Raw genomic sequence first — 26,054 nt, 5'->3', positions numbered from 1 at the left:
AACTGTTACTGATAGTGATTCTTTGTAACAACAGTTGTGACGGAATGTACCCACTACAGTGAAGTCAATAAAAGGTAAAGAGACACCTTAACCTGCGGACATCGTTGTGTGGACTCTCCATTATGACGCTGGGTAAATTACTCGTGTGTTTAGTGTGATTTTACAACGAGAAAACAAAAAAAACCTGATTTTATTTTAAGGATTAAGGTACGATGCTCTGTATACACAAAAAACGATTTTAACCTTTAGTTAATAGTTTGAATTAACATAACTATTCGGAACGCTTATGTTGAGGAAAAATATCCTGGTCTTTTAGCTTAACAGTAATGCAGTTAAGCATTATTTTTAACATAAAAAAACCCACACACATAGGGGCATGGTGTAGAAAGGATAGAAAATTTAATTTACACGGTGCCTGTTTTGCTTGACTTTTCTTTTCATTGTCTTTTCATTTTTCAATAAGACGGCAATTGATATTTTGAAATGTCACTTACTAGAAATTAAGTAGTTGGGGATGGTAAACACCAACAATTTGCCTTCCTTTTCAATCCATAACATTGCCGTCCATTCATAACCAAACGTCTTGAATGTTTGATGATATCGTGCATCGAGCAGGTATGCCGATCATACGCAGATACACAGTTTTTATTATTTTTTTCTTGCGTTATTCGATTCCACAATTTTAAAAGAATGTTGTTTGTCTACATATACGATGTGGTTCGTGAACCAGAATGTACTTAACGTGAGACATGGAAACCCGTGTATACGTTATATCACAGCTTGTTTCACTGCTTTTCTTGTAGAATAAGGTTTGAATTATATATTTATAGAAAGATTTAAATGTAGACAGTTGAAAAAGAACAAAGAAAATTAGATCAGATGTTCCAGAATAAAAACGGGTCTCCCTCTTCGTCGACGACACCTGCCATGTTATTGTCAACACATGTATACTATAATAGCGTCAAGCTGTCGAAGAAGAACTAGGTTTACAACAAAGGGACCATTAGTCATACTAACGAGAACTAGGTTAACAACAAATAAACAATCAGGTATATTAACGAGAACTAGGTTTACAACAAAGAAACCATCAGGTATACGAAAGGAAGAACTAGGTTTACAACAAAAAAACCAATAGACATACTAACGAGAACTAGGTTTACAACAAAGAAACCATCAGGTCAATAAAGTTAGTCTTCCATGGAACCCAACCAAGCAAGCAAAGATAGGAGCAGGTTTTTTCCTTCGAAATTCTGTTTATCTTTAAGTATTATCAGTTTACGGTTGTAAGGGCATTTTGGATGATGCCAAAACCAAACTATTTATACATTTGTTTCATAAACCGACTAATTTACATAGCAATCGTTTTTTATTTGAATGCGTTTTAGCAACCTTGATGACGTCAATCTAAAACTTATCAGAGCCCATGAGGTGTTTTTACACGAGTGATGACCGAATTATTTAACAGGTGTTGATGATCCGATAACATTTAATTTCTTTTTCGTTTTTATTATATTTTTTCGCCAAAATTGCTTGACTAATTGTTAAGCGGCTGCGTGTAATGAGTCCAGGCCAAACTACAAACTTGATTCAGAAGCTGATTCTGTTATAAAGCGATCGTTTCCTCTTTGAATGCGTTTTACCAACCGTTTCCAAAAAGTTTGAGTAGCTGCAATCAATTGGCGTCGATCGGTATTCTTTTCATTTGGCCAATGTAGGGGACGAATTATGTCCCAGTTCTTACGGATGAGCTTAGGAAACTCACTACACTTTATATCGTTAAGTAGAATAATGATATTCATATTTTCACGTCCATCGCGAAATGAATAAGTGCTGGCTAATTTCATTGCAAACATTGGCCATTGATGTTCTAGAAAAGCACAGCTCACAACAAAAACAGTTTTATGTGAATTATCTATAGCGTTCAAAATGTTATCGGCTTGATCAAGGCCAGGACTGAAGCTCTTTTCATCAATGCAATATTCAATGTTCTTTTCATTTAACCACGGAACCAATGTTTTTGCTACCCATTTAGTGTCCTTGTCGCAGTATGATATGAATACATCATACGGATATATTTCATGCTCTAAGGGTTGTCGACAACTCACTCGTAACCAAACGCTTTTCCGCCAGGCAAGTCGAAAGAGAATACCCAAGAAGATTCCAATCAAGGCGAGAGTAACGGAGATTAATAACCAGAATTGAGCGACACAACTGTCCTGGAATTCATCAAAGGTTTCAAGGAACTTTGTGATGCGGACTTTTTTTCCTTCTTGTGTGCTGCATACAATGCTATCCCTGTCATGAGCAACTTTGGTCGTCTGAAACCAGACAAGAAACTCCAAATTGTCACAGCTGCAAACTAAAGGATTTCCAGTCAAAACTATTTTAAAATTTTCTGATTTAGATGCACAAACATCAATTAATGAACGTTCCGTGTCTGATAAAGCAGATATACGATTGTTACGAACATCAAGAGTTTCTAATACATGAAGATGCTCCAGAGTTTCCAGGGCAAGACGTTCCATTCGATTCCCTGTAAGATTGAGGGTTTTCAATGAATGAGATTGGTCATTGAATATAATAGAATTTAAAGTCTCAATATTGTTGAAAGCGAGATCAACATATGAAAGGTTGAACATTCCTGTGAACAGTGATTCTGCATCCAAACTAAGTCTATCTCCGAGGTCACATTCTTTAGCCTCAAGGTGTGACAAGCTCGGAAATTTAGCAAATAAATGAGTACTTGGGGTTGAACACTTCCAACCAGATATGTACAATTTTTCTAAATGTATCAGACCTTGAATATATCCTTCTGAACATTCTGTTCTATGTGCAGGGTAACTGATATCCAGCACTCTCAGATTGTTGTCTTCTGCGACCATTGTTACGTCTTCGAGGACAAAATTAAAAGGATCGTGATCAAGAGAAAGATGTTGCAAATGTTTCGGTAAATACACGGTTTTTTCTTCGTGCATTGAAACGCGACGTTTCCTCGTAAATGTAACGATTTGGTACGAAGAATATACATATATTATAGATGGAAACAACACCAGCAGGCTCAAGAGTTGTGGTGACGTGATCGCATTTTTTGAGATATCTAAAACTTGCAGGCATCCCCTACTAGTCCAGGCCAACACTGCTTCCATTCTTATACCCGAAATAAAATTGCTCGTCATGTCTAATTTCCTGACACAAATCATTCCCAGAGACACCATATCTGACTTCACCAAGTAACCATTTGGACTGTAATGAACATGATTAGACGTGAGTGTTACCGATTCCATATTACGTCCTCGTAAACCATACAGGCCCAACAGAACCTCCTGAATTGTCAAGGATTTCTTGGAATCCAGTACAAGCGACACAAGACTGCTGAATGGTGATAACGAACTTGCTTCTATATTCTTCATTCCAAATTGAAGATACAAACGCGATATTTTTGAATTTGCAAGTCCTTTGAAAGATGTATTTTGAATCGACACGCGTTCCGTGCCTATATGGTCAACATCAAAGATTCTCAGCTCAGTCAAATTAAGAAATCCATTTCCAAATTGAAATCCATTGAATATATCTATCCTTAAATTTTGAAGCGATGTTAAAAAGGATATCGCATTTTCAGGGTATATCTTTTTCAAATGAAATCGATTTCCATGTAAATATAAAAATCTAAGTTGATGAAGTCGTTTGAAAACTGAGGAATCAAACGCAGAATGTTCCAAATCGTTATATGAAAGATCCAAGTATGTCAGGTTCCCAAGAATGTCAAAGGTTCCAGGAGTAATACTATGCATTCCATTTCTCGCAAGTATCAGATGTTGGAGGTTTAGTAGGTCTTTAAATGAATTATTGTCTAGTATTTCAATGGTGTTATTCTCAAGATTTAATGCAGTGGTGCTGATTGGCAGATCCCGAGGTACGGCTTTCAGTTGACACCCAAAACACGTGACATCACTCTCTTTTCTGGTTACACTACAGCAGTTGGACACAGCACCTATATTAAACAACAAACACATTTTAAAAATGAATTCTTGATTACTCTAGTATACGATATTATTGAACTGCACATTAAAGACTAACTTTTATTGGTGTTTGATTAATGAAGTAATAATGACAGTAAGGACAAGTAAATTGTTTTGAGACAATCTGCCCCTTTATCAAGACACAAAGTATTACAAAAGTCACATTACGTAAATATGCTACTTACAATTTGATAGGGATCACACCTAATAATTAGCAAAATTTTCTTTTAAGATAAAATAATACGTATTCCATATATTTGTTGGTTTATATCTGTACCGAGGTCTATGTGTATCGGATGTTTATGTGGTCAGTCACCCGTAACGCCTACACGTCACGTGTACACGCACGAGCCTCTTACGTGCAGATTGTCATCAATACGTTTGTGGCAGAATCTCTCGCTTTTTGCTTTACATTTTGAATTTTAATGGTTTCAAAATGCCCCGACAGCAGGCTAGAAGACGTCTAAGCACTTCAGATATGGACAGGGGCATTGGTATGATCCAGTCTGGTAGGTCACAAAGGGAGGTGGCCAATGACATTGGTGTGTCCCAGAGTGTTGTATCCCGTATGAGGAATCGTTACCAAAATTAAGGAACTGTCTCCAGAACACATGGTGGGGGTCGGGAACGACTTACCTCGCAGCGTCAAGACCGCTATCTTGTTATTGCAGCTCGACGTCAAAGGTTCATCAAAGCTACGTCACTACGTAATGACTTCCAGAATGCCACCGGAACTCGTATCTCCACACAAACTATGAGAAATAGACTTCGTGATGCTGGTTTAAGGTCGCGCAGACCTGCTGTGAGAATTCCTTTGACGTTACGACATGTTCAAGCTAGATTTGCTTGGGTTCGTGATCATGTGAATTGGAACCTCCATGACTGGTCCCCCGTACTTTTTACAGACGAGTCTAGATTCTGCTTAGCTTTCACTGACCGACGTGCCAGGGTGTGGCGACTACCAAATGAGACGTTCCATGCCGCTAACGTTTCCCAACATGACCGATACGGTAGTGGATCTGTTATGGTTTGGGATGGCATTAGCACGCAAGACAAGACCAACCTTCATGTGTTCCTTAATGGCAGTTTGACTGCACAGAGGTACTGTGACGAAGTCCTGGACGTGTACGTCAGGCCTTATGCTGGTGCTATAGGTCCGGAATTCATTCTTATGGACGATAATGCGCGACCACACAGAGCTCGTGTGACTGAACAGTATGTGGAAAGAGAAACAATTAAGAGGATGGACTGGCCAGCCCGATCTCCAGATCTCAATCCTATAGAACACGTGTGGGACATTCTTCAGAACGCTGTTTCGGAGAGAAACATCCAACCTAGAACGCTTCAGGAACTTCAAGCAGCTCTCGTCGCTGAATGGACAAGTATTCCCCAAAACAGGATACGAGACTTGATAAGAAGCATGCGCCGCCGCTGCCAGAGCGTAATTGATGCTCGAGGACGTTATATTCGATACTAACACTGTATTTTTCGCTGAACGACACTGTTTCGTAGGACTTAATTTTTCGCCCCTTTTGTCGTAATTTGCGATTTTCGGGGTATCTGTGTACAATGAGCATTGAAGCAAATTAATACTGTTATTCTTCGCTTGGTGATACCGTTACACATTAAATAAAAAAGTGTTCCCTATCAAATTGTGAATAGTATAGATCATAAAGCATAGACAAAGTTGTTACAAACTATAATCGAGAACGATAGTGTAAAGCGTCCCGAGAACCCATTCGGCCTTTACCCTTTGTAAAGACCAAAAATATCTCAATCTTAGGGTTGAAAGGTGATGAATGAGCTTAAGATAATTTTTTGCTCGTTAACAAGGGCTAAAATATAGAGTCTATTAAATAATATTAACGGTATGGATATTGTTACTGGGCACTTTTTCCCCCGAATTTCCATCATTGATTTCACTCGATTGCAGACAGTTACATATAAAAATCATATATTTATATATATATACATACAATTTTTATATCAACTCGATTTCAGACTCGAAATTCCACTGGGAAAAGTTATTTTCGTTATTTCTTGTAAAAATATGGTTTTCTTGATAAGATATCGCATTAGCTCTCTTGTACCTAAGACGAAAATCTGTAATATTTATGATATCTACTCGATTTGTATCTGATGGCTTTTAAGGTTGCTGTATATGCACATAATATCTGTCATATAGAAGAAATTTTATCTTTTATTTTATATATAAAATGCAATTGCACAATACTCAGAATGAACATCGCATTTGAATTCATTTAAGTTTATTTTTCAAGGTCGCGTATCAACAGTCTATACATTTGCATGTGTATATGGTTCCAGTCGGTATTGTTTTTCATGGTACATTTTCCATATTCCACCATGTACGTAACAAATGTGGGCTATTGTAGTTGTGCATCTTTCTTTTAACATGACATACACGTGCAGCTCATGTTCCGGAGAAAGACCAATAAATATGTCTCTCGATAAATATTTCAGATTAAGCTACTGAAAATATGAAAACATTTACTATTGTATTGCATTCTTACACTGTAACATTACCTACTCAGCAACAATAAATAATTCATATGAAAATACTAATTTCATGTTAATGAACATATCGACTGTGCAACAAATGATCCGGTTATATATTGACGTTAGGTTATCTAACCATACGAAAACATTGTACGATGTTTATTTGCCGAAATATTTGCTATTAAATGCCAATGTCCTCTGTAAAGTTCGACATTTTGTTTCAAATGATATACAATTTACTAGATCATTTGCACGTTTGAAAGAGTCAGTATTGCAAAGCTTCTAATCGATTCAAAAGTAAGTAAATAAAGTAACAAGCTACTACCGGAATACCTATAGGTTAGTTGCTTGTATACTAAGGAACAAACAGTAATTTAAAGTGCAGTATACTTGTAAACAAGATCTTGGTTATAGATGGGGTTCAAAGCTTGGCTATGGCACATTTTATCCGACCCCTAAGTCAGTAAAAGGATACTTGAAAAATTATCCTTTCTTAGACAAAGTTGCATTTCAAATATACTAATATACAAATACTTATTAAGTTTAGATTGCAATAATAATAATAATAATAATAATAATAATAATAATAAAACTTTATTTATCGACTTGATCTACAACCTGAAATGTCTCTCAGGGTCCCCAAGATTAGTAGACATTCTAAAGTTGAATATAACTTAGATGAAAGGTACACTGTACTTAAAACACTTGAAATATAAATGACACTCTTTTTCATACAATGATAACTATGATAACGTAAACCCAAATTATTACAGAAATCACAAACTTCTTGCTTACATATACATGCTATATAATGCTTTATTGCTCTGTTTCTGAAAGAGCTGAATAATGGTGATGATCTTACATCAACAGAAAGATGGCTCCAGATTTGACAGCTGAACACAATAAAATTTATTTGGTTATGTGCTTGGAAAAGTACAAAAAATGCCGTTCTCTCCTAAATTATAAAGATCACATTGAATTTTTTTATACGACTAACTGTCTTTCCAGATGCAGACAATGTAAAATCGTCCTCACACGTATCTGTCTCATCATAAATATAACGATTTCCTGTTCTTCCAGGTATAACATTATCAATTTAACATCATGTAAACGATTGTTTTTGGTAACTAAAAATCAGTAATAATGTAAAAAAAAAAAAAGAAAAAAAAGAAGCTATTGATTTAAAAGAAGGAAATTAAACAAAAACAGATCTCTCAATTATCTTCCAAGGACCAGTTTACGTTTTTAAATGTCAAAATGTCAAAGTTAATTTATACCGTGAACAAGTAGGTCACCCTTTCTAATGTATACATTGAATAAGAAGGTCAAATTATCTGTCAAGTACCATTATATGTTTTAAAATATTTTTAAGTTTTCCGATAACACAGTGTCCGGTAACCTCGAAGTCTAAAGATGTCTAGGTAATAACATAAAAAACATTTAACATCTAAAATGTCAATGTGTAGCGTGAATAAGTAGGTCAGAGTTTATGATATATAAAGTGAATAAGTAGGTCACAATGTTTAATGTATGGAGTGAATAATTAAGTCAAAGTTTATAACGTATCAAGTGAATAAGTTGGTCACAACATTTAATGTCTAATGAGTGAATAATAAGGTCAAAGTTTATAATGCATACAGTGAATAAATAGGTCAAAGAGTTCAACGTCAATAAGTAGGTCAGAACTTATAATGTATGATGCTTATAATAAACAGAATGAATATGAATACATAGAAGTTTATAATACATGTATATACAGTAAGTAAGTACTTGAATGTCACAGTCGATATATTGATATGATATGTGTCTTGCTGTATAACAAACAGTGGACAAGGTGGTATCCTTCCATACCACCGACATTTGATAAGGAAGTGTTAAGCGATACCACAAAAAATAAATAAAGAATAAGTATCATGCGATACAACAAAAACATTGAATAGGGAAGTGTATCCTGCAATATTACAAACAGCGAATAAGGAGGAAAAGTCTATCCTGTGATTCCAAAAATAGAGAACAAGGAGGTGTAATGTATCATGTGATACCAAAAACAGTTAACAAGGAGGTACATTGTATCATGTGATACCAAAAACAGTTAACAAGGAAGTACAATGTATCCTGTGATACCAAAAGCAGTTAACAAGGAGGTACATTGTATCATATGATACCAAAAACAGTTAAAGCAGTTACCAAAAGCAGTTAACAAGGAGGTACATTGTATCATATGATACCAAAAACAGTTAACAAGGAAGTGCAATGTATCCTGTGATACCATAAACAGTTAACAAGGATGTACAATGTATCCTGTGATACCATAAACAGTTAACAAGGATGTACAATGTATCCTGTGATACCATAAACAGTTAACAGGGATGTACAATGTATCCTGTGATACCATAAACAGTTAACAGGGATGTACAATGTATCCTGTGATACCATAAACAGTTAACAAGGATGTACAATGTATCCTGTGATACCATAAACAGTTAACAAGGATGTACATTTCACAAACAGGAAGTGGACCATTATGACTTATTATACAGTGCCAAGTTAGATGTGAACAATAACAGATATAGTGAGTAAATTATTTACAAAGAGTCGCAATGAAATACCATTGCTGTTATCTCATGCTGAAATGAATTGTGATCAATGTTTAAATAGAGTTTAGTCAAACCTATCCCAAAAGAAGTTAATATCATCTGTAATACGTGTAAATGAATTAAAGAAATATCTCGTCCACGTTGCAAAGTTTAGCTGTTATGGACCTTTTATGAACTTATTCTAATTACTTTAATAGCTTTTGTTAGCATCAGAATATCTCTTCTGTGATCAGTTGAATACTCCCACCCATGCCGTCTAAATATAGCGCATCTGGCAACCCGGAACTGAAAGGTTACGATCACAGATTTTAAGCAGGGTGTCGGGTAAATACACTAGTGTGTATGCTCTTTCTGTTAGGATTACAATTTTATTACTTCATTAGGCTTATTTTCTGTTAATTTCATAATTTACACAACTATTTCATTCTGTTCGGCTTAAAACAACGCACATCTGATATGACGCAATCAGGGCCGCGCAATTGTTTGTAAATCGATCTGATAAAAAAAATCCGCGAATTAAATATCACATGTTTATCTAAATGAAAAACTGGGGTGTACGATTTCCATAATAAAACAAAAGTAGATGATTTTGTACAATTTTCTTCAAAAACATCCCATGTTATCATAACGTACTCGAAATGTATATTTAAAAGTAAACAAAAGTGAATGGATCTTTATAAAGTAAACAAGATTTCCTACATCGAATCTCGAATATTCCAATATAATACAGTAGATTAACATAATTACGTATTTATCTGAGAGACCCTTCATTCGGGAAGTAATCGAGAGGAAAAGGCATTCTGTACATAAAAAATTCTTGTGAAATGGTGTGTGAAGTCACTTGTAATGGATGCGTCATACCCTAGTGGCCCTGTTACGGTAACAATATATTACAATACCACAAATCTTTTATATGAAATACAACTACATCACAAACAGGGGATAAGGTGGTATCCTACGTTAGAACAAATTGTAGATAATCTTGTGATATGACAAAATCATAAAGTTAATAGATATCTTGTGATACCACAAATAGTTTACAGAAGGTATCATGCAATACCACAAACAGTGAATATGAGATATTTCCAAAACCACACGCAAGTAATAGGAGGTATCCTACGATACCACAAACAGTGAATGATAAGATACCATACGATACCAGTTAAAAAGAGGTATCCTACGATACCAAAAAAAGTGAATAGGATGTGTCTTGCGATGCCACAAGCAGTGAAAAGCAGTTAAGAACACCACTAATAATAATAATTTTAGTTAAATCTATTCCAAAAAAAAGAATACCAACTGTCTTTATGTCACAACAGTAAAACAAGTGAATAGAACTTTAGAACGACACCGATACACAGGTAGGATAATTGTTAATTACTTAACGCAAAACCTCAAGTTTTACAATAAACAACAAACATTATCAATACATTGAATATCTTTACCTGAATATCGAAATATCCTACAAAAGCAGACCAGCACAATCACATATTTATCCATCCTTCTGAGAGACCATTCATTCAGGAAGTAATCGGGAGAATAGGGATTCTATATATAAACTTTCTTGTGAAACGTTGTGTTAAGTCACGTGTGACGGATACATTTACACTAGTTATCGTCAGGGTAGATTTAATAGACAACGTATGAATACCTGAACAAACTGTTACTGATAGTGATTCTTTGTAACAACAGTTGTGACGGAATGTACCCACTACAGTGAAGTCAATAAAAGGTAAAGAGACACCTTAATCTGCGGACATCGTTGTGTGGACTCTCCATTATGACGCTGGGTAAATTACTCGTGTGTTTAGTGTGATTTTACAACGAGAAAACAAAAAAAAACCTGATTTTATTTTGAGGATTAAGGTACGATGCTCTGTATACACAAAAAAAAAACGATTTTAACCTTTAGTTAATAGTTTGAATTAACATAACTATTCGGAACGCTTATGTTGAGGAAAAATATCCTGGTCTTTTAGCTTAACAGTAATGCAGTTAAGCATTATTTTTAACATAAAAAAAACCCACACACATAGGGGCATGGTGTAGAAAGGATAGAAGTAGTTGGGGATGGTAAACACCAACAATTTGCCTTCCTTTTCAATCCATAACATTGCCGTCCATTCATAACCAAACGTCTTGAATGTTTGATGATATCGTGCATCGAGCAGGTATGCCGATCATACGCAGATACACACTGTTTTTGGTTTGTTTGTTTGTTTGTTTGGGTTTTTTTTTTTTTTTTTTTGCGTTATTCGATTCCACAATTTTAAACGAATTTTGTTGTCTACAAACAAGTTTCCCTCTAACTGACAATATATAATCCATAGCATTGTTATTAAATGTTTATTAAATTATTTGTTATTAAATATAATTCCCTACATAGCTTAGACATACATGGCAATGGTTTTGTCATAGAAATTAGTTTGCATCAATGTGTTTTAATTCAGTTGAATAACCTACATGTAGTATATATAGATGTTTGATGCTGTGACATTTTTTTCAAATTTCTATGGGTAAAATTTTCGTGATTTCAACAAACGTTTGTAGAATACATTATCCAGTAAAGTTATAAAGAGGATTGTATTTTCTTACTTGCAATGTATATATTTTTGCTGATCAATTCTCTCCTTGAAAATGGCGAAAACACGAACCCCTTGACAATAACAATTTTGAAGTATCACCAGAGAACTACTGGGGCACATATACGATGTGGTTCGTGAACCAGAATGTACTTAAAGTGAGACACGGAAACCCATGTATACGTTACATCACAGCTTGCTTCACTGCTTTTCTTGTAGAATAAGGTTTGAGTTATATATTTATAGAAAGATTTAAATGTAGGCAGTTGAAAAAGAACAAAGAAAATTAGAAATAATAATAAAATAAAAACAGGTGTCCCTCTTCGTCGACGACTCGTGCTATGTTATAGTCAAAACATGTATACTATAAGAAATAGCGTCAAGCTGTCGAACAAGAACAAGGTTAACAACAAAGAAACCGTTAGACATACTAACGAGAACTAGGATAACAACAAAGAAACAATCGGATATATTAACGAGAACTAGGTTTACAACAAAGAAACCATTAGACGTACTAACGAGAACTAGGTTTACACCAAAGAAATCATCAGGAATACTAAAGAGAACTAGGTTTACAACAAAGAAACCATTAGTCATACTAACGAGAAGTAGGATAACAACAAAGAAACAATAAGATATATTAACGAGAACAAGGTTTACAACAAAGAAACCATGAGACATACTAACGAGAACTAGGTTTACACCAAAGAAATCATCAGGAATACTAAAGAGAACTAGGTTTACAACAAAGAAACCATTAGTCATACTAACGAGAACTAGGTTTACAACAAAGAAAAAAAATAGATATATCAACGAGAACTAGGTTTACAACAAAGAAACCATTAGACATACTAACAAGAACTATGTTTACAACAAAGAAACCATTAGACATACTAACGAGAACTATGTTTACAACAAAGAAACCATTAGACATACTAACGAGAACTATGTTTACAACAAAGAAACCATCAGACATACTAACGAGAACTATGTTTACAACAAAGAAACCATTAGACATACTAACGAGAACTAGGTTTACAACAAAGAAACCATTAGACATACTAACGAGAACAAGGTTTACAACAAAGAAACCATTAGACATACTAACGAGAACTATGTTTACAACAAAGAAACCATTAGACATACTAACGAGAACTAGGTTTACAACAAAGAAACCATTAGACATACTAACGAGAACTAGTTTTACAACAAAGAAACCATCAGACATACTAATGAGAAATAGGTTTACAACAATACAAATAACACCAACGCTCAAGTAAGGTACAATTCTTTGTATTGTAAAAATTATCTCTTATAACTAAACAATCAATAACAGGTACTAGACTTACATTTATAAACTTTGGCAATCTTAGGGGCTACTCTGCATGTTTATTTCTAGACATTTTAAAATGACTGAAAATCCTGATCAACCTAGATACTGGGTGAGCCCAGCATGTTGTGGCTGTGTATCTGTGGCCAGGTGAGGCCACCAGGTATATGCCACTTAAAAGAAATGTCAGATAAACCATCAGGTTAATATTGAATACTAAATACATTAAGTAAATTGTGATTTATAACTGTAATAACTATATCTGAATTGGGGTAAAAAAATTCAAATATGTTGAATTGATAAGGCCAAAATTGAAGTATGTTGAAGTGGTAAGTAACAAACAAACAGGTAGCCCAAACATAATGAAATAGTCATGCAAAAAAACGATCAAAACTAAACTGCACTAGTACTATGCACATGTTCTCTCAACAAGTTCAGAGTCAACATAACACCACATGAAGTATAAATAAGTGTACTGAACATCACACCAACTTAAAATGGCATTCCGATTCAGATTCTTAATTAAAGGAAATAATATAAGATGTGTCTTACTCAGACATCCTTTACTTATAAAAGACTGCTTTCCATTAATTTAGCTATAATTATTATGTGTATAACCAAGAGAGCCTACTTATCATACTATACTGACTTGAATTAATTCTGATAGAGAACATTTAACAGGTTAGATAGAAAGAACTTCCAACAGTACATTTCTGTGACTATCTCACTCTGGATTTTCGATATTCTTTCTCCTGAACCAGTGAAATGCAACAGGTAAGACTGGCAAATAAACTAACTAGATGCATTGTGACCCTGAAATGAACCTTAAGAACAGATCCCCGACAACGAACCTGTAAAAAAGCACTGCAGGTATGCCGGCATGAAGTACTAATTCTATGAACATTGACCCTGAAATACAGAAATAAGCGAGTGAATCTGTGATATGGACAACAGGTAATACAGCTTGAACTTGAGCCTGAAATAGGGAAAAGCTATTGAACCTGTGATAATGCCAGCAGGTAAGGCAGCTTGATGTCTCGATCTGTGCTGTGACTAGACCTAAAAAACAGAATTAAGCCACTGAACCTGTGATGTGAAACGCAGGTAAGACGGCTAGCTGTGTTGAACTGTACTATGACTAAACCTGAACTATAGAATTAAACCACTGAACCTGTGCTCAGAACAGCAGGTAAGACAGCTTGATGTATATGATACTGTGTTGTGATTATACCTAAAATACAGAATTTAGCCACTGAACCTGTGGTATGAACAGCAGGTAAGACGGCTTGATGTGATGATCTGTGCTATGACTAAACCTGAAATACCGAATTAAGCCACTGAACCTGTGATATGAACAGCAGGTAAGACAGCTTGATGTGTTGATCTGTGATGTGACTAGACCTGAAATATAGAATTAAGCCACTGAACCTGTGATATGAACAGCAGGTAAGACGGCTTGATGTGTTGATCTGTGCTGTGACTAGACCTGAAATATAGAATTAAGCCACTGAACCTGTGATATGAACAGCAGGTAAGACGGCTTGCTGTGATGATCTGTGCTGTGACTAGACCTGAAATATAGAATTAAGCCACTGAACCTGTGATATGAACAGCAGGTAAGACGGCTTGCATTACTGATGCTATGGACTGAGCCTAGACCTGGAACTGGACTAAGGCAACCCGCCGTTGAACCTGTGATATGAACAGCAGGTAAGACAAGTTGATGTGTTGATCTCACTTTGACTAGACCTGGAATACAGATTAAGCCACTGAACCTGTGATATGAACAGCAGGTAAGACGACTTACAATATTGATGCTAAGAACTTAACTAAACTTTAACCTGAATTAAAGGAATGAGCTACTGAACCGGTGATATGGAATTGCGGGTAAGACAGCTTGATATTGATCTGTACTGTTGAATCACAGAATTAAGACACTGAAACTGTGGTGAGCACACCAGTAAGACAGCTTCATGTATGCATGATCTGATGATGTAGATAACTAAGACCCAGAATCAGTAACCTGACAACCTGTAACAGACATAAAGTATAGGTGCTATTTGTGATATACTACTGAAAGAAGGCACTGTATCTATTATGTGACAGCATGTTACAGAGAACTTAGGGACTTGGTATATATATTGATGATATGTCTATAATACAAAAATTCATATAATTGGAGGTGAATGGGGCTGGATGGTGGGTTTGTCGTGAAGAAAATGGCCTGCTGCTTCATCAATTTCTTTAAACCCACTGCTGTTTAGCGTCCCCTAATGAAGGGTCAGTGATGGTCACGTGACCTCCCCTAATTAATATAGCAGATGACGTCAGTATGCATATAAATGAACCTGAAAATGAACTTGTACATAAGAAACTAATCACATCACAATTTATATAAAACTTGACCAGACTTAATACATATAATTAAGCATAACACTACACTGTATATTATACAACATTTTTACCATATTTATAAACATGCCCTACAATGATGGTATACAGTTCTGAAGGTGTATTTGTATAAACTTAAATTAAATAAATTTTAATTCTATACAAATAACACCAACGCTCAAGTAAGGTACAATTTTTTGTATTGTAAAAATTATCTCTTATAACTAAACAATCAATAACAGGTACTAGACTTACATTTATAAACTTTGGCAATCTTAGGGGCTACTCTGCATGTTTATTTCTAGACATTTTAAAATGACTGAAAATCCTGATCAACCTAGATACTGGGTGAGCCCAGCATGTTGTGGCTGTGTATCTGTGGCCAGGTGAGGCCACCAGGTATATACCACTTAAAAGAAATGTCAGATAAACCATCAGGTTAATATTGAATACTAAATACATTAAGTAAATTGTGATTTATAACTGTAATAACTATATCTGAATTGGGGTAAAAAATTCAAATATGTTGAATTGATAAGGCCAAATCGATTGGAATAGAAACTATTGTGACTATTGCAAGAGAGCCCCCAAGAATGATATAGGTACCTCCATGAAGCTAATTAACTGGTACACATCTTATTTTGTGCCGCCTTGATGACATCATTTGATGTCCTAATGTATCGAGTGTAACAGTTGGATGACCACCTACCTAAAGTCTGTTTTAAATGATCTTCCACCCCGACCGATGCAGCAGTAGTAGCCGCTCCGATCCGAAAAGAATGCCCACAGTATTTCGAACTATCTATACCAAGTACAGACAAAATGTGTCTCAGATACGTGATAAAGTGATCTCGGGTGAGAACCGAATTGTTTGGTCCAACAAATAATGGAGCATCACCTGTAGCACCTCGACTCTGTCTAGTCTGTAAATATTTGTACATAGATTTCACTGGGCAAACAAGATGAAGATTGTTCTTAAAAATAGAAATCTTTACACCTTGTCTGAAAGGATCAGTTTTTGAACTTCTTAATATAATAAAATAGCCTGAAAAATCACTGGACATAATGATGTCTTTAATACAGAGTACGTCTTTATTAGAAGTATACTGATTAGCAGTGAATTCACCGCAACGTAAAAAACCAAAAAACGCCATTTGACAAGCGCATAACAGCAGTAAGTCTAAATCAGGGGAAAACAGTGACCCCTGTAATAAGTTGCACATGCGTTTTAAAATATCAAAAGTTATAGGAAAACGTTTTTGGTTTAATAAACCGCTTTGACACTTTTTAATACCCCGTAATATGCACACAAGTCTTTCTGACTGAAGTAACGGATTGCTCAGACCACTCTTAAGATAATGAAAACGGATCCCAGATAGGTATAATTTAATTGTGGCAACACGCAATCCTAAACTGAAGTGACAGTAGGACACAAAATCTATGAGGATATCCTCGGATAAACTCGGCAGTTGGCTAGCTGACCCCATCAATCCGCACAAAGCCGTAAAGCGGAGTAGATGTTGAATAGCCACAGCATATGTTCGCTTTGTCAGAGGACTCACTGCATAGTCCCATAGCTGATTAATTTGGTCTCTCCTAGTGTAAGTAGGTTTGATGCCGAAAGACATGGCGTTGGCTGTGGATCCGCCCATGGTGCTAGTCTGCGAAACTTTGTCATCTGGAATCGAGAAATGGCATCTGCTATAGTATTATCAATTCCTGGGATATGTTTGGCACGCACAGTAAAATTGTAATAAGCAGAAACTAAGGTCAATTTCCTCATGAGTTTCATGATAAGACTCACTTTAGACCTGCCTTTGTTAATGATATCCACTGTAGACATATTATCACAGTGAAAAACTATCCGTTTCTTTGTCCATTCCTGACCCCATAACACACATGCCATTACAATAGGGTAAAGCTCTAAGAAAGCCATCGAAATTCTTTCTCCTGCTATGGTCATATCTTCAGGGAAGCTTCCCTGGAACCATTTATGTCCGTAAATACCTCCAAAGTCCTTATCTGTAGCATCAGTATATAAATGCATATCCGCTGCAAAAGTATCAAAGTCATGAAGAAAAAATGATACGCCATTCCACTGTTTAAGGAAGATGAACCACATATCCATATCTAGCCTACACTCTTTGGTCAATTTAATATGATGATGTAACTCTCGGACTTGAGTGGACAAACCAATCAGATAGGATACAAATGCGCGGCCATGCGGTATTACACGACTTGCAAAGTTTAAATGACCTAGCAGACTAAGTAATTCTCTCTTAGTACATGACTTCCTGTCCTTGAAATCTACTAGGAAGTTACAAATACGATTTATCTTTTGCTCTGGAAGACGTGCTTGCATGTTTGCTGTATCCAAAATTATCCCCAGATATTCCAGATCTGTAGCAGGTCCCATAGTTTTGTGCTTCGCGATAGGAATGTTAAGTGTATCGAAAACCTCCAAAAGTTTGACCATAGTATCTTCAGCATTGTCATTAGGAGCATCGACCGTTAGAAAGTCATCCAATAGATGTAGCACATGATGGATTTGATATCTGTTTTTTAAAATCCAACAAATAGCAGTTGACAAGGTGTCAAAGATTTTTGGACTGGATCTGCTTCCGAAAACCAGTCTTGTATAAAAATAATATTTTTGACTCCACATAATCCCATGAAAAGGCCATAAAGATGGGTGAATTGGTAAAAGTTTGAAAGCATCAGAGATGTCTGTTTTACACAGCCAGCTATGTTGTCCTAAAAATTTTATAACACTAATAGCATGGTCAATAGTTACATATTGTAATGAATATTCATTCTTATCAATGAGGTCATTCAAGCTGGGGTTATTTTTGTCGTCATGTGGCGCTGACAAATCCACAATCAATCTCTTCTTCTTAGAATACTTTCCTTCAGCTATACCGATGGGATTGATTCTGTAAACTGGGAAAGGTATGGTCTCAAAGGGCCCGGCTAAAAAACCTTTCTTCAACTCTGAGTCTATCAGTTCCTGCACCACGTCTGGTTGAGTCCTAGCAGATAATAAATTTTTACATACAAGAGATGTTTCCGGTATATCTCTAACACCAGTGTCGAAACCCTGACGTAAACCCTCTAACAGATAAGCCACAAAAGTCCTATCTGGATGAGAGGACAGTTCCAACTCTAACATGTCAATATTAATAGGTGTAGACACCGTGGGGAGCCCCCCTACTGATTTCCCCTCTTGTGGAGGTTCTGGGGGGCCGAGTCGTTTTTTGAACCGGCGACGTGAGAACAGTCTCTTTTTGCATGGTCTTTTTGGCATATCAAACACACGTGTAAATTGTTACAATGAAATCTTCTACATCCCCTGTCATTGAAATTATTGCATATTTCCTTGCCTTGATGTAGTTTCTTAAATCTGCCGTGCTTGTCCATGTTGGTGTTGCTGTTAGTGTACCTTTGTTGTTGAGTTTTAGTTGACAACTGAGGGCAAAAACCGGCTTTGTGGCTCACGCTGTTACAAATACTGCAGCTGATGGGTTTGAGATTCGTGAAAATATTGCAGAACAGCGCATTGTTCCTAATTGACCAGTCTACTCTGATATTCTTGTACGTGAGATACGCAGCTGCTTTGGCACTAAATTGTTTATGATATTCATAGAAACCACTATTCCCATACCTAGAGGCCATGTCGATAATGTCCCTCTCATATATATCTAATTCCTCCCTCCTAGATGGAAAAGCCTGACACATGACATTCTTGAAAATGCCGAAGGCCTGAATGAATTCACCGATCGTCAGGTTTCTCTGTAGTCTGGGGTCAGGTTTTGATTCTGTGGTCCCGTTTCCCGAATTAAGAGGGCCTGTGAAATATGGTATTAACAGGGCCGCGAGATTTATGTCCTTACCTTCGACAATGTGACGACGTAGGGTTGGCGATAAAACCTCTACGAACGGCAGGGACTCCGCAGAGTAACCATGTTGGGTCCTGACGAATGAATGTGTACCCATATTTGGTTGAATCGGCGATATCTCGGACGTCTGCGAAGAGTGAGCGGCAATCGCCGTCTGTAGAGTAAATCTGGAACCAACCTGATGATCGTTGGTGAGGTACATATCAGAGCTGGACCCCTCACGGTTTGTAAAGTGGTGTTGACCCTGTATTACTTGTTGCACATTAGCGTCTCTGGCTGTTTGCACTGAACTTCCAGCTGCGGCAGCTGGAATCGGCCGGCTTTCCATCGAATGAATTCTGTCTTGTATAGTCTGCATCTCCTGACGGATATTGGATAACGAATCCGCCAATTGAGCTGAGATTGTGTCCGTGAATTTGGAAATGACCGACAAGACGCCATCTTGATTGTTTATGTCTCGCGGTGCATTCTGGGAGGTAGAGTTCCGTATCCGCCCAGGTGTCTGGTCATCTGTCTCCGTCACGGGCGAATGATCGTGTCCGGTGGCCCCAGTCCTGTTGTTGGTAGCGTGCCTTTTGTACAGGGCAATGAGGGTGTTTTTCTTCGAAGAAGAAGAAACTGTAACTCCAAGTTTAGATAGTTCTTGTTTGAGTTTAGCCGTCGTCCAGTTTTCCGGCATACTTAGGTCATAAGGCGTTGACCGAGAGTTATTTCTCGTACGTTGTTTAGGACCCATTATAACAACACAGAAAAACTTGTATCCCTGATTCCACTAAAATTGGATGATAAACGTATGTCCAGTAAACACGATTTGATGTCAAAAGATGGGCATCGTCCTCATGAAGTAATAACAGATCCCCGTAATTAAAACACGACGCAATAACCACTTGCTCGATATTCCCGCCAATCGGGTATACGTAGTCCTGGGGGTCCTCAGCAGCCGTAATCACGGGAGCAAAAGTTTCTCAAAGTTAATAGATCCTCAAATACGTAAGTTCTTCCCGCCAGTCTGAAGTCTCAGAAGTGTGTGTTAACTATGCACAATCGAGATAGGAACTATTTGTCGTGAAAAGTTCTTGTGAAACTATGCGTTTATAGTGACGAAATTTGTCGTGAAGAAAATGGCCTGCTGCTTCATCAATTTCTTTTAACCCACTGCTGTTTAGCGTCCCCTAATGAACTGACCATTGGTCAGTGATGGTCACGTGACCTCCCCTAATTAATATAGCAGATGACGTCAGTATGCATATAAATGAACCTGAAAATGAACTTGTACATAAGAAACTAATCACATCACAATTTATATAAAACTTGACCAGACTTAATACATATAATTAAGCATAACACTACACTGTATATTATACAACATTTTTACCATATTTATAAACATGCCCTACAATGATGGTATACAGTTCTGAAGGTGTATTTGTATAAACTTAAATTAAATACAAAAACACATAAGTGAAAGCGCCCTACAATAATTTAGAGTTAGATACAGTAGCGCCAAACAATGAATCAAACTGCATCATAAAGCTGTTTCCCCCATCCAGGACTTGTCAGCGATGCTAAAGGCTTAAATTTTGAAGTCTAGGAGGCGACTGATGAAAATTCAAAGCGATAGAAAAAAACACACACAAAATCAAGACGAGGAGGTGCAGCAGTCCCATAATTAAATACATTTCGTAACTTCAATATGTCAGATAATTTTATAACAACGTCAAGTACATGTATATAATAACATAATATTATATGAAAAAACGGTCCTGACACTAGCCAATAATTTTATTATTTACACAAATTTGATAAATACCAGATTTAGCTCATAGTTAAATATATGACGAATTCCACAAATCTGAAAATGAGTACTTCAGTTCAACTATTATATCACAATAATTATATGATTACATAAAATTCGAAAAAAGTAGAAGTTTTACTGGGTAAAGAAGTTGACTATAGTTCTGTCGACTTGGTTGTTACTAAGTGTTTATCTTCCCTTTTCCTTGCAGCAACTAATAAATTACCAACATTTTACCAGTTTGAGAGGTGTTAAGTATGCAGTAACGATGGATACCAACTTATATGATCTGTATCCATATGTTGTTGACCTATTTTTGCACTGTTATTAATACGTATTTAATCTTGTCTGCAAACTAACCGACGAAGGAAGACATTTCTTTCACAAGAGTTCTATCTGATTATAGTTACATATGAAATAAATCATGTAGCCGATTACCCTTTCTGTCGGTTGGATGCCGAAGGTCCTTATGAATCAGCAAACAGCATACCCCATCCCAAACCCCCGTACCTCCCAAAAGACAAAAACAAAACAAACCAAAAAAAAGACCAAAAAAAGGAGAAGAAAAATGAGATAAACAAACAAGAAACGTCCAATCGGTAATTGCAGTGTGTAATAGCAGAAAACATCCCTAGAAAATTGGGCGTCGATGCATCCCACTGGTAAAATAAATATAGTGTAATAAAAATATTTTGATAAAAATCATTAGTAACATACCAAAAAGATACTTCGAGAGTGCAAGCAAAATCCAGTGTGGGCCTCAGATAAGACAACTAGCCCCTAAAGAGATCCTAATTTCTCCAGTCATAGAGGGCGGTAACTTTATACAGGACAGAGGAACGAAGGTGAAGAGCTTAAACTGCGTAAAAGTTGTTAGGAATAAGGGCAAAATAGCTAAATTGATTAATATGTTGAAAAAGAACAGTTGAAGCTCGTGCCTGCCTGTAGCAAGACATTGTCATAAATATACGTGGCATGAAATGCAGGTGGTCATCATTGACCACTACAGGGCTTGTACATTTGGAGATAATGGGTTTCATTTTAATGAATAAATAAAAGTTTTTACAATATATACGATATATTATAAAGAAAGTTAAATGTTGTAAGGTTCTTGTTGGGAAGATGAGATAGAAAACAAAATATAAATTAAATTTTTAAACATTCAAAGATCAATCGCATTCATTGAAAAATCTTAACATTACAGGAAATCACACGGATCACTCTAAAGCAACTGCATGTATTAGAGATGTTCATAACAATCACATTTCATCTGTATTAGAACGTTCAATGCTTGATGTTTAGGAATCTTAATCAGAAAAATCCAAAATAATTTTGGCTGGAAATCCTTTAGTTCGCAGCTTTGACAACTTGTAGTTTCTTGTCAAGTTTCAGACGACCAAAGTTGCTCATGACAGGGAAAGCATTGTATACAGCACACATGAAGGGGGAAAAGTCAGCATCACAAAGTTCCTTGAATCCTGTGATGAATTCCAGGACAGTTGTGTCGCTCAATTCTGGTTATTAATCTCCGTTACTCTCGCTTTGATTGGAATGTTCTTGGGTTTTCTCTTTCGACTAGCCTGGCGGAAAAGTGTTTGGTTACGAGTGAGTTGTCGACAACCCTTAGAGCATGAAATATATCCATGTGATATATTCATATCATACTGCGACAAGGACACTAAATGGGTAGCAAAAACAGTGGTTCCGTGGTTAAATGAAAAGAACATTGAATATTGCATTGATGAAAAGAGCTTCAGTCCTGGCCTGCATATCACCGATAACATTTTGGAAGCAACTGACAATTCACGTCAAACCATTTTTGTTGTGAGCTGTTTTTTGGAACATAGATGGGTCATGTTTACAATGAAATTAGCCAGCACTTATTCATTTCGCAATGGATTATCATTATTCTGCTTAGCGACATAAAGTGTAGTGAGTTTCCTTGACTCATTCGCATAAACTGGGACATAATTCGTCCCCTACATTGGCCAAATGAAAATAACACCGATCAGCGCCAATTTATTGCTGCTATTCAAACGGTTGCTAAAACGTATTCAAAGAGGAAACGATCGTTTTATAACAGAATCAGCTTCTGAATTAAATGTGTAGTTTGGCCAGGTTTTGTCTTGACTTATTACACACAGCCGCTTAACAATTAAATAATCATTTTTGGCTGAAAAATATAAAATGTGAATAGAATCCTACATTCGTTTCATTACATATCTGAAGTATGTAATCCGTTGTAAATATTTTTCTTTCATCTTGCCTTAGGTTCGGTATAAGATTTGTTTGTTTGTTTTTGTTTTTTTTTTTTTTTTTTTATTATTATTATTATTATTTTCCATGAATCCCAATTTAAATGACAACTCGTGTAATGTACTCTGCATAGAAAAGATGAAATATCAAAACTTTGTTTCCCCTCTGAAATAATCATAACCCCTTTTCAAATCATTGATTACGTTTAGTATTTGCAGCGTGCAGTGTCAATAATCAAGGAAAGTGTATGTGCTGGTGATGAAACATCTTCCAACGGTCAGCTGGCATGCCCATGGGAGCAGACTATAAATTTATATATCAAAAGCTTCGAAATGCAAAGCACAATGATTTTGTCAAGTCCTTCAAATTCACTTTTAGATATAAATATATTGATTAATGTCCATAAATAACATGGACGATTTTGTTGGAATTTATTTCTTTCTTTTTTTTTTAAATAGATAACTGGTTTCACATTCTAAAAGTAGGTTGTAGTTTTCAGCGACTATCAAGGGTCCGATGAAGTTCTATTGACACAATCGTCTTATTCAGAATCGAAATGATATATTCAATAATAATATATAATATTATATAATAATAATATTTCAAATTTACTGATTATCATAATCAGAGATTCTTTTAACAATATTTAATCATATTATCGATGGGACATAAGTTTATATCAAGGGAACAATCCTACTGTGTTTTGAATTTGCGTTGATCAGTAAAACACAATTTCAATGTTCTAATACTACCGCAAATTTCAAAACACAACAGACTGTGTGGTGGAATTGTAATCGATATAGTCCTTGACCATGTACTTCGTTGTATTAGATTCCTCAAATTTACCGGAACCCATAACTCTACAATATGTTGATATCTTCATTATTTGGTGAATCAAACTGTCATTCAAAGTTTTACTGCTGTTTTAAATACTATTAAGTCAAGGTACAAAGTACAAATAAAGAAATGTGGATGTTGAAGACATTGAACATGTGAGAAAAAAACATCTGTGACGGGGGAAGTTGTGTGGTTGTCATATTGATCTAAATTGGGATATATGATACTCGTTTGTATATACATGTTGGTTCCATTGTTATTTACCATATACAGCTGGTAACTTTCAAGGGTCAAAATTTTCATGATTTTCTATTAGAACGCTCTATTTACATTCCTAAATTATACACATAATTCAATTTTTTAGAGAATATGTTTGTCATCTTCTTAATCCTAATTGTTGTTTTTGCAGGTTATTTGGAAATGTAATATGAACTGGGTATCCGTAGGTAGAAGACACTAACCCTTTTCGGGACACTAGATCTTTTCTCATTGTACTCAATGCAAGCTTACATATATATTTGTTTGTCCCACGTTTTACCATGTTAATGTTGTTGACATGTCATTGTTTTCTTCCTGTGATTGGTAAAAGTACCATTTCCATCCAGATTGTTAGATTTTATTCCATTTCTGGTAGTATTCAAATGAACAAGTCATTGTCATAAGTCCTAAACTATTCAATTCTGAGAGGCAATGTCTCCTTCAATCAATAATAAACAGAAATGATAAATGTTTTGTTTTCCTCTAAATTATTTTTCAATGAAAAAAAAGGAAACAGCCCTTTTAGCCAACCTCAGATGAAGCATGAATCCACGCAATTTATAACATCATTCATGTGGGATCTTTAAAATATTCTTTTTATTTGCGTGATATGAAGCTGGGCATGTTTATTGCCCTTAGTATCACCAACGAGTCATACAAGGATGAAATATTGGTCTATATTATGCACTGCAATTTAATTTCTATTGTATTTTTTTATTTTTTTATTTTTCTTATCTTTCATTTCATAGAAATATGCTATTCACTTGTGTCTTTTCAGAAAGCTATTGATGAATGCAGAAAAAATTACAGGAAGTCAGTTCTGTGGACAGGGATATCTCAAGAGTGTACACTGTAATGGTTTGGCTGGTCAGTACAAGACTTCCCAATGCTGACATGTGCAAAGCTCTTACACAAGGGTCGAGATAATCTTGCCCACGGATTAGACCCATGTTTGATTGTATTTCTCACATACTGAAAAAGGCATAGAATTGTATTAGGGGTGAAATAGTGTTATCCCATCCCTAGTAAGCAAAGGACCACTCTATGAAGTATGTGAGAACATGGTTCGTTGTGTAGTTGAGTAGCCAGTTCCTATTTTTGCTCATTCACTAGTACAAAAATATTTGATAACTAACGAAAATCAATAAGATACCGTTCATGTTTTTATTCATTTTGATCACATTCACAACAATATGTTTTGTTCTTTTTCAAATTTAATTGCCTGCAATCAATAATGTATTGAATTTGATTATAACTTATTTTGTCCTAAATGTACTGTTTATTTCATAAAAACAGACTGGCTATTCTTAAGATAATCTCTTTTCACAGAAATCAAACATGAAATATGTGCAAAGCCTCTATGATCTGGCTAAACAATGTGTTGACTAACATTTTGTATTCTACACACAAAATAGCAATCAACTGGATTTCTTTGAATATATTACACAATAAGATAGGTGATATTCAAAATTCATTATCTAACCAAATAAATACATTTTTTGTATCTTGGTACACTTGACTCATGTGAACATTTTTTAAAAAATATATATCAATTATTTCAAAACTGAATAAAATC

General features: G+C 35.7%; 2 protein-coding genes across 2 annotated transcripts; both read right to left on the bottom strand.

The window, feature by feature from the left end:
• Positions 1-1,574: 1,574 nt before the first annotated feature.
• LOC132554049 (toll-like receptor 4) lies at positions 1,575-4,013 on the bottom strand. Its single transcript, XM_060218345.1, has one exon. It carries the CDS (start codon positions 4,011-4,013, stop codon positions 1,575-1,577), a length of 2,439 nt encoding a protein of 812 aa, XP_060074328.1.
• Positions 4,014-16,056: 12,043 nt separating this feature from the next.
• LOC132554047 (uncharacterized) lies at positions 16,057-20,068 on the bottom strand. The gene is made up of 2 exons (XM_060218344.1): positions 19,327-20,068; positions 16,057-17,114 (listed from the first exon to the last, which is right to left on the bottom strand). The coding sequence occupies exons 1-2, from the start codon at positions 20,066-20,068 to the stop codon at positions 16,057-16,059; spliced, it is 1,800 nt and encodes a 599-aa protein (XP_060074327.1).
• Between the last annotated feature and the right edge of the window lie 5,986 nt (positions 20,069-26,054).

This window comes from Ylistrum balloti, unplaced genomic scaffold (assembly GCF_031769215.1).
Source record: "Ylistrum balloti isolate Yb309-2 unplaced genomic scaffold, AGI_CSIRO_Ybal_v1 Utg370374, whole genome shotgun sequence".
Classification (NCBI taxonomy): Eukaryota; Metazoa; Mollusca; class Bivalvia; order Pectinida; family Pectinidae; genus Ylistrum; species Ylistrum balloti.
This window is presented reverse-complemented; position numbering and strand designations above follow the sequence as displayed.